Below are 13,548 nucleotides of genomic sequence, written 5' to 3' on the forward strand. Positions count from 1 at the left end.
GATTGGTCCGATTGGTTTCATTTTCATTTCATCTTGCCTGTAATGCCTGATAAAGCAGCGTTTGTGAGCACAGTGCTGCTTTGTTTACAGCCGTTACCGGGGAAACAGCTATTTTACCAGCGGCGCCTAGTGGCAAAGAATGAATTTGCATTTTCATTCAGTCCAAAGCGAAAAGACCAAAAAGTGGGCGGGCAATATGCTAATGCAGTGTTTCTCAACCCTGGTCCTGGGCGCCCCCCAACCCTGCACATTTTGTGTGCCTCCCTAATCAAACACACCTGATTCAACTCATTACCTAATTAGAAGAAACTCGAGGACCTGAAATGGGTGTGTCAGATAAGGGAGACATACAAAATGAGCAGTGTTGGGGGGCGCCCAGGACCAGGGTTGAGAAACACCGAGCTAATGTTTCATTTTGACGTCAACATGAAACAGCTTGGGATTCGTTTTAAAAACGACTCGTTTCAATGATTCAGAGTCGGCTCTTTCTTTTGAGAGACAATAACTTTATTATTTATACACATAATCTATACATATTTATATCCCAGCTAACAATTTTTGGTTCCCAGAACGTTCTGGGAACGTAAATTTTTGGTTCCCGGAACGTTCCTAAGAACGTTCCCTGTTGGTTAGCCAGGAAAGTTTTCTTAACGTAAATAGAACGTTCCCTTTAGGTTAGGGGAACGTTCCCAGAACGTTCTCCTAGCCTCTTTACTCCGATACCGCTGCTGTACGTCAGTAATCATCCAGCACCCCCGCATCTCGTAGAGTAAGCGGCATGGAAGACGGACGGATATGGACCTCAATAATCAATACTACAAACCATGTCTTGTTTTAAACTATTGTTAAATCATTAAAGATAATCAGAGCACATTTAACCATCATAAGGAGCATTAAATGAGATTGAATTATCCGTTCTTTATTATAACTACCATGTACAATATAATAACCCAGATTTTACGCCTCTTAAGCATCAAATAACAATGACTTCAACAAAATATTTGGTTTTAAAAATTTAAATTTTATTTTTCCAGACATTAAAAATAAATAACATTTATTTGACTTTAAGTAGGATAACATTACATTCATTTCTTACCACTGAATTAACGATGATGTGCTTCTCTCTTTTGGTCAGTAAAAAAAGAAAGAAGAAAAAAAAACTCGTTTAACATGTTCTCTTCAGTTAGACGTGTCAAATCTCTCAATATTTACTCTTGTATATATTAATTATAAGTATTTATTCAATAAAGAGATCAATAAACGAATGCTAGTCAGTCAGTAAAACGAAATTATGCGTGTGCGTGCGGCTTTATGTGGAAGACCGAAGAAAAGCGCGTGCTGGAGAAGCGCGTGCAGATCAGAGGCGCGTTCTGGAAACGTTCCCTTTAGGTTATAAAAATAAAATTAAAAATAACCTACAGGGAACGTTCTGGGAAGGTTCTCTTTAGGTTATAAAATTAAACCTAAAAATAACCTGCAGGGAACGTTCTAGGAACGTTCCCTTTAGGTTATTAAAAAAATAACTTACAGGGAACGTTCCCAGAACGTTCTTATTTGGTTCCCAAAAAATAACCAAATGGGAACGTTAGGGGAACGTTCTGTGTTTGTTGGGATGTTTTCATTCACTTAGAGTTGTGTTAAACACTGCAGGAAAGGTAATTTTCAAAAATCCATAATAGGGGCACTTTAATAAAACACAATCTAATAGGTAGAAAATTAAATTTAATGTTAGCTTCCGGTTTTTGCTGTATCCTTTCTAGCCACAACCGTCTCGGGCTTTATGATGGATTCAGTCCGATTCTTGACTCAGACAAGTTTTATGAACCGGTCCAACTGATTCAAATCAAAAGAACGATCCGTTCACAAATCGGACAACTCTCGTATGTAGATAGTAGCCTAAAACAAAACGGTTTTTATCATCATAGGTAATTTAGGAGTTTGTCACAAATGTGTCCACAATGGAGGGCTAAGGAGTGAGGTTTGTCTTTGCACACTGTATGAATTCCTTCAAATGTTTTAGCCTTTTATGATGCCATAGACGGCAACGGTATAGCTCTTTCTGCTTGTCTACAGCTTTTCATAGTACACTTTCTGATGGCACTGGCTTTTTTTCCACAAATTACGCTTCTACAGAGAGTCTACTGACACAGTTTTATTCCTTATGAAATACAGCTGATAATCATAATAGTCAATGAACTATGTTCAGTTATGCATGTGATGGAATAAGAATCAGATAAGTGATATCTTTTTCTTCCTATTCTTCTTCCCTTGGTTAAAAAGATCTTAAAACAACTTTTAAGATTAAAATAAAAAAAACATTATTTCACTATTCTATTTATTGTAAATATTTTTTTACTTTAAATATGAAGTGAAATACTGGATTGTTAGCATCACCAAAATTTAATAGCAAATTTATGATTAGGCTATTTTTCAGGTTTACCAAACACACTGTCCATCACTGTCCAACAAACGGATAATCCCAACCCCAAACTCAGTCAACCCTGTTGTGACAAATAGTTAAGATGCTCATGTTGTAATAGTCACCACATAGTCACATTGTTTACACTTTTTGGACAAATCAGCCTACTTACAGTTTTCTCTGCATATTAAGCTGCAATAGGAGAAAGTATTTTAAAAATTGCACACAGTTACACACAAATATACTAACAACTGCAATAACACTGTACAAATGATATGATTTCTTTCCTTCTGTCAGAACAAAACTCCATTTATTTGTAATGGCTCTTCAGAAGATGAAGGGTATGAGAGATCTTCTTGATCTGGGGAAATCTTTGAACTTCTCATTATAGAACCTGGAACACATTAGAGAAACCACATGTATTTTTCAGTGCGTTGCATCACTGCGTTGTACTCTCAAAACCAGGTTTATTGAATCAATGATATACCAGATGAAAATTTCTGTCATTTTTAAATGTATAAGTAATATTAATTTTACAAGGTAAAGTTTACCTGTGATGGTGATAGGCTCTTGGGCCTATGAAGCAAATTGTAAAAAAAGCGAAAGCAAATGTGGGTAAAGACCAGGTAGCAACAGCGTAGCCCAGCCACTCTACAATCTCCCCAAAGAAATTTGCTCCAGACACATACTCAAACAAACCGCCTGCAGTTAAAACAAACACATAAATCAGCTTAGCATTTATTCAGTGCAGCTAATTGCAGTTTGCTTACGGAGACTGAGATAAAGACAATAAATGATGAGTGTTGCTAACATTAAAAAGACCCTGAAATATTTGTACCTCTCGGGATTTTATAGGAAATTTCTCCAGGTTTTCTCAGGCTGCGGAGAATGTGGTCACTGTGAATATTTATTCCCATTCCTATGAAAAATATGATCAGACCTAGAAAAATAAAGATACATATATAAAAAAGTGATTAAATAAACATGTAACTTATTATAAACATTATCCAGCAAAATTTGCTCTAACAATAAGCTCTAATACTTTATTCATTTTTAAGAACTGTTCTCTGCAAGGTTCTTAAAGAAACCACAAATGGTTCTTCTATGACATTGCTGCTAAAACCCACTTTTGGAACCTTTATTTAAGTGCAGTTATTTTGGGATTTACATAATATTTTTTTAATTAAATACATTCTAAAATATAATAGCAAGGTTGAGCAAAATTCTAAATTTAAAAATTATCTCCTTTTCAATTCACATGTTGGAATTTGAAATGAACTGGTCAACAAATTTTAAGAATTTCAGTAGCCCAACAAAAGCTTTGTAACAAATAAATCATTTTATTAATAATTACATTACTTTTCAGTATTTAAGCAGCATATTTATTCCCTATATAATACATTTGATCCTAGATTGATTCAATATATTTCTCTTTGATGGTAGAAAAAATTTCAATATTGTTATAACAATTAATACAGCCGTACAAACAGATTTACATTTTTCATACAGCAACTCAAAATGTCTATCACAGTTTTCGGATTACTTTATAAAAATAAGCAGTTGTAATTCATACTAAAAATATGAATATATTTGTTCATATCCTATATGAGTTTTATCTTCCATTTATTCATACTTTCTTAAAAATAAATTCAACTGACAATTTTGCATCCTGTTTGCCACCTCATTTCAAATGCTCAATTCAATTTTGAAAAGCACACAACAATGTATTATAGCAATTCTTTCAGTAAACAAGTTTTACCGGCTAGTACACAGGCATCGGAAAACCACGTGTTGTGATATGTAGCACAGTGCAGCAGATAGTGTGCCTGCAGGAAGCCATTAATAGAGCAAAACACAATCCCTGACAGCATGATGTTAAGCGGATACGGCCGCCCTTTGGTCAGCAGGGAGTAGATGCAGCTCCTGCAAACCAGAGTGTTGATACATATCAAATACCATCTTTTGGTCATCTGCCCACAGTACATTACACTTCCACTGTTATTATGTCTTTGTAATTCAACACCTGTTCCCAAACCTGTCGTGTTTTGTCCAGATTATGCTTCCGTTGAATTATTCAAACATTTCTCACTTTATTCATCTGCTTCTGTTTTGGCCCAGTTATGTGTAATTACTCAAATGAAACATGAATACATTTCTGCTGTTACGTTTGTGCAGCCTTGATTAATTGTCAGCACAGCAGGATTGTCTAAAGAAGAAAAAGAACATTCCACCCAGTTCTCTTTTGTCTTCAGATTAAGGGTATTTTTTCCTCATTTGTTCTGGGTGAGCTAGATTACACATCAGGTTTGTGAAATGGCGTAACTGAAGTAAATGGAAGCAAAAAGGCTGTGACCGCATGCCAGTGTCATTGTACAGCTGCTATGATCCATTTTCTCTGGCCTATCTGCATTTTATACTACTGATCTTTCATCTTTCAAGATGTTAAATTACTATTTCAAGATGTTAAATTACCTAGTAATTTAACATCTTGAAAGATGTTAGTGACATTTTGAATTCTTCTTCAGCCCCACCAATGATCTCCCACGTTTTCCCATCGTTCACATGACTTACCTTTGGAAGTAGTGCAGGCAGAAGGTCCAGAGCATCAGGTGTCTCCCGGTGCCATTGTTTCCATCCGTGGTTAGCATCAAAAGCAGGGGAACCAGCAGAGCAGGAAGCTCCTGGAGGAACCAGGCTAGCCTTGCGGGCACCATCATGGAGCTGCCCGAGGTGTCCACGTAGCGGCCGTAGGCAGCATGAGACTTCATGAGACATATAAAGTGCATCACCCCACCCAGGATCATCGCCAAGCTCAGGCCCCACACGAGGAGCTCCTGGCACTGCATGGAGGTTGACGTTCTGTCCGGTTCCAGACCAGGTTTGAGTCTAATGCTGTATCTCCCCTCTCAACCCCTCACCAGAATTCTGCAAACACAGCGCCTCAGAGCAGCTCCTCCCCAAAAGCAGAGGGAGAGCCGAATCCTGACCATGCTACAGCATGCACCCTGCTGAAATGTGAGAATGCCTTTTTCAAAGAGATTTCCCTTTTAACATATTGAGAGAGATTTTTTTCCACTAATGCACTGGTGGGGAGCATCAGCATTCATGTGACAAATTGGTGGGTAGCATCAGCTTTCATGTGACAAACACAAGCTTGTCTGTTGTTTGTGCATCTCGGTGAGTCCTGGCTGTTTTTGCCACCAGAAAGAAGAAGCATGTTGATATTTACCTGCCACACGCCTGGTTCTGTGAATTTATGTTCGGAAAGATGAACAGAGAAATTAGTTTCTCAGTATGTTAAAAGAGCAATAATCCAGTCTGTCTTTCTTTCATCAACCTGTTTACACAAATCGAAGCATGAAAAAACTCATTCTTTTGAGTATCATCATATTTCCAGAAGGCAAATGGGCGTTTTTTTGGGCTTGTTTTGGCATATATATATATATATATATATATATATATATTGATACTTTTCAAAAGGAAATCTCCTCTCAGAATGTAAAAATAAAAAGATGCTTCAGGCAACATTTGGGTTTCCTTACATTTCCACACTGGCAGAACCATTTGGGGAACCTTTAGGCAAGGTTCCTCAAATGTCCACTAAAGTAACTTCACAGTTAAATACTTGTAATTATAATATTATTTAATATTAATATTGATACAACCGTACTTAAATATTCTGAAGATTATTTAAATATTTTTTTTAAATATTTAATCATTAAAAACATACTTTTTATGTGTACTTATGTGTTCTGTCTAGTGAGTTTCTCAGAGAAAGACCCTTTTTGAAAGAGGTTCAACAGGAGGTTTCTTCAGTGTAATGATAATGAACCCCCAAAATCTTTTATTTTTACAGTGAAAAGTCAGGTTTATTTCCCTAAACACTTTGGCATAATCATTAGACAAGTTCAGACAATTTACACACTGCGGAACAAGTATTACCAGATCATACATCCCTAAGGGTTATCGATGAATTCAGCTGACTTTCAGAAAAGCATGTGTCTACCTCTATAGCTTGCAACAGGCTGTTTCCTGTAATTAATGGAGCACCCGCTGAGAATTCTGATGAATGCAGTGCATAGAGAACTACATCAAACAGCAGGAAGTATTTCCCCTTGCACCATTTATTCATATTACCAATAACCTTTCAGTGTTTATGTCCCCGGTAAAAAGCAGTCACTCAATGAAAGTCACTTAAAACAACAGGGTGCTCAAGAAATCCAAGTCTTCAAATTATGTTTCCAAGGAAACGCTTAAAATAATAAAATTTTACAGCCTGACTACTGATAAATTGAGCTATAAAAATAACCCTCTAGTATTATTTTAATTTAAAAAATCAACAGTGAACATTAAGCTACTTAATTTTGATTGACGTTGACTTCTAAAAGCATATTTCCCTGCTCTGCAGAAATTGAAACCAAGTTGCCAATAAACAATTAGACCAGTATTTGAATTTCAAAACAGATTAACCCAATTAACAAGTTTTCCATTTTGTTTGAGAACATGTAAGATGGAGACTAACACTGAAGTCATTTCTGGAGATGAAACTTGCGGTCACCGCAGCTGACACCTGTGTCCAAACGAAACCACCAAATCTTCTCTTCACTCTGTGTTCAGTGCAACCTGAAATGGCTCATGAGATTTGAAATGTCAATGCTGCTAAACTTAAGAACAGATTGATGAAGTGATATTTGCTGAGCTGGACCTATTAATGAGAACCACCGTCTCTTGTTCCCTGTCTTTAAAAAACGTGAATATGTTTAAGTTCTAATACAATTCTAGTCACAAATTAAATGTCAAAGAATGGTCAAAGAAAAGGAAAAATAATTAGAATTCAAACTTTAAACTAATAGAAAAAGTGAAAAACACAGCACATCAGAATAGCTGTTTGCCCTGTAGAGCTTTTACTTCTAACACCTGAAAAAAATGAATGGCAGATAAAACAAGTTTTAATTTCCTCAGCCCCTGCTTCAGTCAAAATCTACATCCTCAGTTACTAAAAATAAGGAGCCTGGGATTGTTTTATGACCTTTGATATCTAAAACAGTCAACGGCTATCTAAAGAAATAAACCAAGAATAAACAGGAAGTTCTCATCCCGCAGGAATTTTGCTGCATAGCACACAAAATTAAAAGGTAAACTGGTCTGCCATGCAGATGCACTGCATCCTCTTCCCATTTAGAATACATGCACGATAATGTGATGATTGCATGAGGCTGGCAAAGCAGTGCGTGACAGGTGTTTTCAATATAAAAGTACAAAGCAATTCAGGAAAAGCATTTCATGTGTCCGCTTTTATTAATTTAAGCCTTCACACTGCCATTCAAAAGTTTGGGGGTGGTAAGAATTTAATTTAATTTTTTTATGTTTTTGAAAGAAGTCTCTAATGCTCACCAAGGCTGCATTTTACAAGTTAATACAATTAAAAGCGGTAATATTGTGAAATATTATTACAATTTCAAATAACGGTTTTCTATTTTAATATATATATAATGTACTTTATTCATGTGATGGCAAAGCTGAATTTTCAGCATCATTACTCCAGTCTTCAGTGTCACATGATCCCTCAGAAATCATTCTAATATGCGGATTTGCTGCTCAAGAAACAATTAATATTATTATCAGTGTTGAAAACAGTTGTGCTGCTAAATATTTCTGTACAAACTGTGACAATTTATTTCAGGATTCTTTCAAAAGTTCAAAAGAACATACATTTTTTTTAATCCATTTTAACTTTATAAATGTCTTTACTGTTGCTTTTGATCAATTGAATTGTTTTTTTTTTAAGTCATTATGTTCTACAATTACTTGTCAAGACTACTTAAGAATGATTACATTTGCAGATATGTAGGCAAAAAAAAAAAGTAATACAAAATTCCAATTGTAGCCATAGTATCTGTTAATATCCTCACGACTAATATGAAACACGTTGATTGCTTTTGCTGCTCACAAATCCTTTCAACTTACACATTTAGTTCATTTCACTTACTGCAGAATTGGAATGTGGTTTAAACTCACACATCCATGATTCTACTATCCTTCATTTAGAAAGGAATGGCAGAAAGACTATATCTTAAGCACATGACTCGTGTTTTAATATATGGCATCTTAAATGAATCTTGACCAACTCTGACTCCAATAACTCACAAACTGCTCGTAATCATGTCACACAGAAAGGAATAGCAAACAATAAGACAAGTAAAAGAAACACCACAGCATAGTAACTTTTGTCATTACACTTTATTGTTTCTTTGCAACATCAGCCATGACCCTTGTCATATCTGGCGAGAATTCTGTAATGCTTCAATGTACCCTGAGATTCAAAAATGACTCCACTGAGGAGCGCTTCAATTAATTTCCACATAGGTTTGACAATGTGAGAACTGTTCATTTTTACGCAATAATAGTTAGAATAATAATAAACAGTGCTAACATAAAAAAAAATTTGAAACAATCCTAACAGTACAAGAGCAGGTGTTGTGCTGGGTGAAGCCGATGAATCTTTTCCCCTACTTTGAAAACAGTAAGAACTAATTCAACTGATTCAAGACAGACAATCAAGTCCTTTTAGTGGGTAAATGAAGGGTGGAAAGCACAGGACCAAAAAGAAAAAGAAAAGAAAAAAACATGTTTAACACTGACCCAAGGCACATCTGCATGGTATGACATGCTTTGTCTGTTTTCTGTTTGAGGATCTGGTTTGAGACATTCAAACCTTGATGGGGATGTAGAGGAGCCTTGCCGTTTTCCTTCCAATGGTCACCCAGGAAAAATCTTGCTGCGTTGTGCTCTTTGGGAGGCCTGGAGTAGATGGAATAAAGAGGAAAGCCAGACAAAATGCCTACGCTGTTCAGAAAATCCACCTCTGGCGGTTCCTTGATACGGGTGTGTATAAATAACTACTACTCGGATGTTAAACATGGCTGCTAACTTGCATTTGAAAATAAAATTGTTTCAGAATAACCAAAATAAATTGAAGGTTGATGGGACAAAACGGCCATTTTGAGGCAGTCTGAAAGGGGTCCACCTGTACTGCACTTCCTGTAGACTTCAAACACTACTATATGCTTCCACAGAGTTTGAGATAATACGTCAAATGCATCGTAAAACCAGAAAGCTAAATAATGGTAATCACAAAGAGAAAATAAACAACAGAATATAAGTATCAGAAGGAAAAAAAACCTTTAATTTGACTACAATAAAAGATTAGATGAAAGAAAAACTATTTTTGGTATATCCAGAACAGTGGAGGGTTAGTGGGTATTGTGTAGCCCTTTAAAAACTACAACAGGACCAACGCGGTAGCTATTACTACAATTGTCAGGGTGTACATGGACATAGCATGTTGCAGTCTGTCAACTTCCTTTTTCTCATTATTTATCAATAGGTGAGACATTATGTAGATTACATATGCAGACTTGCAAAAAGAGTGCAATGTCAATGGTTTTATTTCTTTTATTTAAACTTTAAATGTGTCTTGCTTTTAAATTACACAAGGGCTCTTCAGATACCTAACATCCTTGGAGGGTCAAAAGCAGATTTTGCCTCATTCAAGACCCCCCCAACCAAAAACACAATCAAAAATCTGACCTTGCAACACCCAAAAAACTGCGACTGTACTTCAAGCTATAGCCTCATCCAAGTTGCCTCACGTGGAAAAGGGGGTACAGGGAAAGCTGTAGGAAGAGGAGGTTAGTATCTAACGTTAAATCTGGATTCGGGGTATGTATGAAGATTCCCAGCTGCGACAAACTTTGTATGTCCTTCCTATAGAAGAGGCGGGGGAGGATGGGGATACGTGGTCAGGAACGGGACAGGTGGGAGGGGCTGGGGTCTTCTAGGAGGCTCCGTGGCTCCTGGGAAAGTTCACCTCAATGAACGACGAGAGCTCCAGCAGCGTAACTCACAGAGCTGTCCGACCAGTTTCGGCACTGGCTCGACTGCGCGTAGTTTAGGGAAGAGAAGTTCATGTCTATGCCGTTCTTTTTCAGTTCCGCCACGGCCCGATGGAGTGAAGAGAATCAATGGAGAGTCAACACTAAAGAGATGCTTTTAGACTTACAACGGTCATTAATAAAAGCTCTGCGACAGTTAAGTGCTAGGCTAATTACCATGCTTACGGACTGTCCATTATTTGCATTACTTTGCTTTTGCTTTATTGAGTCAACAGCAGTTTGCTAAATAAAATGTCCTGGGGGAAATTCATATAGTCGTTCATATGAATCATTCATTAGGTACTTACATTTAGAAGAACGCCGATGGGATGGCGACCACAAATAGTATTATGATATTTCTTCAAATAATTGCTAAAGGAGATGGGGTCCAACTGTTCTATAATTCCCATTCCCTAAAAAAAAAAAAAAAAAGGAAATTAACATGCATACATTTCACTGACATCAACAAAACTCTCATTACTGGCATTAATAATGTTGTAATTTTTATTTTAGTTTTATTTATGACTCTCTAATGTTGGATTTGACATTTGGTGTAGTTCAAACACGGTCCTTGTCCAGTAAATTACCATACAGAGGCAAAAGTACTTTGCCCAGTTGGTAAGCCTTTAATGAGGTTTGGGTTGCTAAGAACATCTGCTATGTGACAGACTGTCATGGGTGGAATGTATTAAAGTCAGTCTTTGAATCACCGACTACCACAGTAACCATAACAATGACTCTTTAGCTTGGAGAAAAATTCCTCACCTTTTTTTTCTAGAACCTCCAATAGAATTAGCACATTGTGTATCCCAAACCAGAATGGGCCACTTGCATGTAAGCCTCATATGTCAGACATTACGTGAGTTACCAGGAGCAAAGGGGAATAGAAACAGGTTTACCATTTTGTCAAGGTGCTCGATAGATCTGTAGATCTCTCCTTGACTTTCATCGTAGTAGGTGTAACGGAAGCGTTGACCTGTAGAATATATGAAAAAGTTCAAATTAAACATTTCACTAGAGGCGGCACCAAAAAAAAACTTCATTAGGGATATTTGTATGGGTTCCAACTTCCTACCTATTTAAAGCATTCCAAAACACTCACTTAATAGGTTTAACTTTAATTAGGATGCTGCCATAGAAGTCTATGCTGCCTATGTAGGCAGAAGGCAGCTTTTGTTTCTGGCAAGTCACATTGAAGGAGAGCATGAGAGTGGAGAGAATGTCTGTGATGCCGACATGATGTGGATGAGAAATGAAAGCATGTGTATCTTCTTTACCAGATTCATGCTGCTTTTGTTATCATTAGTTTGAGCAACATTTGATTTAGGGTGGTTAACAAGAATTTTGCCTTCCCCAATTTTTTTTATAATACCAAACCAATGTCACGCCTTTACACTCTGATTACTGGACATTTTGTATATATATATATATATATGTGCATGTGTGTATGTGTGAATATATATAGTATGCATAAATATGCATGTACGGTTATGTATATATATTTCAACAAACAGGAAATTCATCATCTGACATTCATCTGACTATAATTGATATTAACTATTTTCTGGTTTTTGACAGTTGAAAAATTAAAAGTGTGTGAGTGGACACAAACCCCAGTGGCAGAAGTCAGAGGAGATGATGAAAAGATTAGAAGGATCAGCCAGGTATTTGCTAAGCAGCTTGCCATATTCCTGCTCTTTAGATTCACTCAGAGCTCCCACCAGCACAGGGACGATGCTGAACTCATCTTTATGGCTGTTTTTGAAAACAAAGCACAGAACAGAATCATTTGTCAAGTCCCAGATGGAGATTTGATATTTGCATCTTTATAAATATTCTTTTGTCAATGAGTTTTGCATCACTTATTAAAATCCATGGCCATGTCAAATCAACAGCTCTGTAAAGGATTTCAATTTCCCAAATTGCTGAGATGTGAGAATAAAATGTGGTGCAAAAAAAAAAGGCTAAAAACCTTTAGAAATATTACAGTTGCGCAGCAACTAATTGCTCTGCTTGGGAAAAAAATAATACCCAAATGTCTAATCAAACAAATTGAGGGGATGTTAATGTCCTATGCCCATATACTGAAATGTTTTAATGGAATAATAGAATAATAGAAGTGGTTGGTGGCTCCTGCATTAATGTAAAAAATAAAAAAAACACACACAACACCACAACAATAACAAAACAACAACAACAGAACATCCATCACGGCAAACTAATTAGAGGCACCACACTAGGTAAACAGATCCTGACAACATAATTAGTGGATCTGGCAGAGATTAATGAGCATGAGAGTGTGACTATGGGTCAATAATGCTGTTCATGGCCTCTATATAGAGATGAGGTGAAACCTTGATATATCCTTCTTCCTTCTCTTTACATTTAAATTTTTTTCCCTGGGCAGATTCTGTCCTACACAAGGACGTGTATGTCTTATAGAGAGACTACAGCAGGTAGCCACATAAGATAATCAGAGGAAACCACAAAGGGCTATAGCATATCATATGTTGTTATGCCATAATGCAACACTGACACAAGGTTAAAAAGCAAAAGGTGAGACTTTGCATGTAACACCTATGATGATGTTATATATGTACATTTGTCAAGTACCACTAATACTCTTGGTTCCTTCAGAGAAAAGGTCTGTAAGATTTTATGATTTTGAAAGAAGTCTTATGCTCACCAAGGTTACATTCACTTAAAAAGAGTAAATAAAAAAATTAAGTAATACTAACAGAAAATTACATTAAACAGTAAATTAAATTAAAATTAAACAGTAATACTGTGAAATATTATTAAAATTAAGAATAACTGCATTATATTTAAGTACATTTTAAAATCTATTTTATTCCTGTGATGACAAAGCAGAATTTTTAGCAGCCATTACTCCAGTCTTTAGTGTCACATGATCCTTCAGAAATAATGCTAATATGCTGATTTAGATTTAGTGCTCAAATTTGTCAGAATAATCAGTATTGAAAACGGTATTAACATGGTGTTGGATTTTTCAGGATTCTTTGATGAATAGGAAGTAAAAAAAAAAAAAAGCATTTATTTGAAATATATATTTTTGTAACAATGTAAAATTCTTTACTGTCACATTTAACAATTTAAGTATTAAATTCTAAGTGTTAACTTATTTCAAAAAAATATATATAATAAAATATATATATATATATATATATATATATA

The 13,548-nt window shown here is 36.0% G+C and overlaps 2 protein-coding genes across 2 annotated transcripts in view; both read right to left on the bottom strand.

Moving 5' to 3' along the window:
* Window positions 1-2,738: 2,738 nt before the first annotated feature.
* LOC107739895 (3-oxo-5-alpha-steroid 4-dehydrogenase 2-like) lies at window positions 2,739-5,282 on the bottom strand. The gene is made up of 5 exons (XM_016552141.1): window positions 4,991-5,282; window positions 4,179-4,342; window positions 3,258-3,359; window positions 2,971-3,121; window positions 2,739-2,813 (listed from the first exon to the last, which is right to left on the bottom strand). The coding sequence occupies exons 1-5, from the start codon at window positions 5,263-5,265 to the stop codon at window positions 2,747-2,749; spliced, it is 759 nt and encodes a 252-aa protein (XP_016407627.1). The 5' UTR covers window positions 5,266-5,282; the 3' UTR covers window positions 2,739-2,746.
* Window positions 5,283-8,664: 3,382 nt separating this feature from the next.
* LOC107739891 (protein MEMO1-like) overlaps window positions 8,665-13,548 on the bottom strand; it is an 8,015-nt gene continuing 3,131 nt past the window's right edge. Inside the window, exons 6-9 of the mRNA XM_016552136.1 lie at window positions 11,966-12,108; window positions 11,253-11,329; window positions 10,662-10,766; window positions 8,665-10,422 (exon numbers count right to left, since the gene is read on the bottom strand). Coding sequence (XP_016407622.1) covers window positions 10,291-10,422; window positions 10,662-10,766; window positions 11,253-11,329; window positions 11,966-12,108 — 457 coding nt within the window. The 3' untranslated portion in view covers window positions 8,665-10,290. The remainder of the gene's footprint in view (window positions 10,423-10,661; window positions 10,767-11,252; window positions 11,330-11,965; window positions 12,109-13,548) is intronic.

The sequence above is a fragment of the Sinocyclocheilus rhinocerous genome, unplaced genomic scaffold, assembly GCF_001515625.1.
Source record: "Sinocyclocheilus rhinocerous isolate Xijiao unplaced genomic scaffold, SAMN03320098_v1.1 scaffold1156, whole genome shotgun sequence".
Classification (NCBI taxonomy): Eukaryota; Metazoa; Chordata; class Actinopteri; order Cypriniformes; family Cyprinidae; genus Sinocyclocheilus; species Sinocyclocheilus rhinocerous.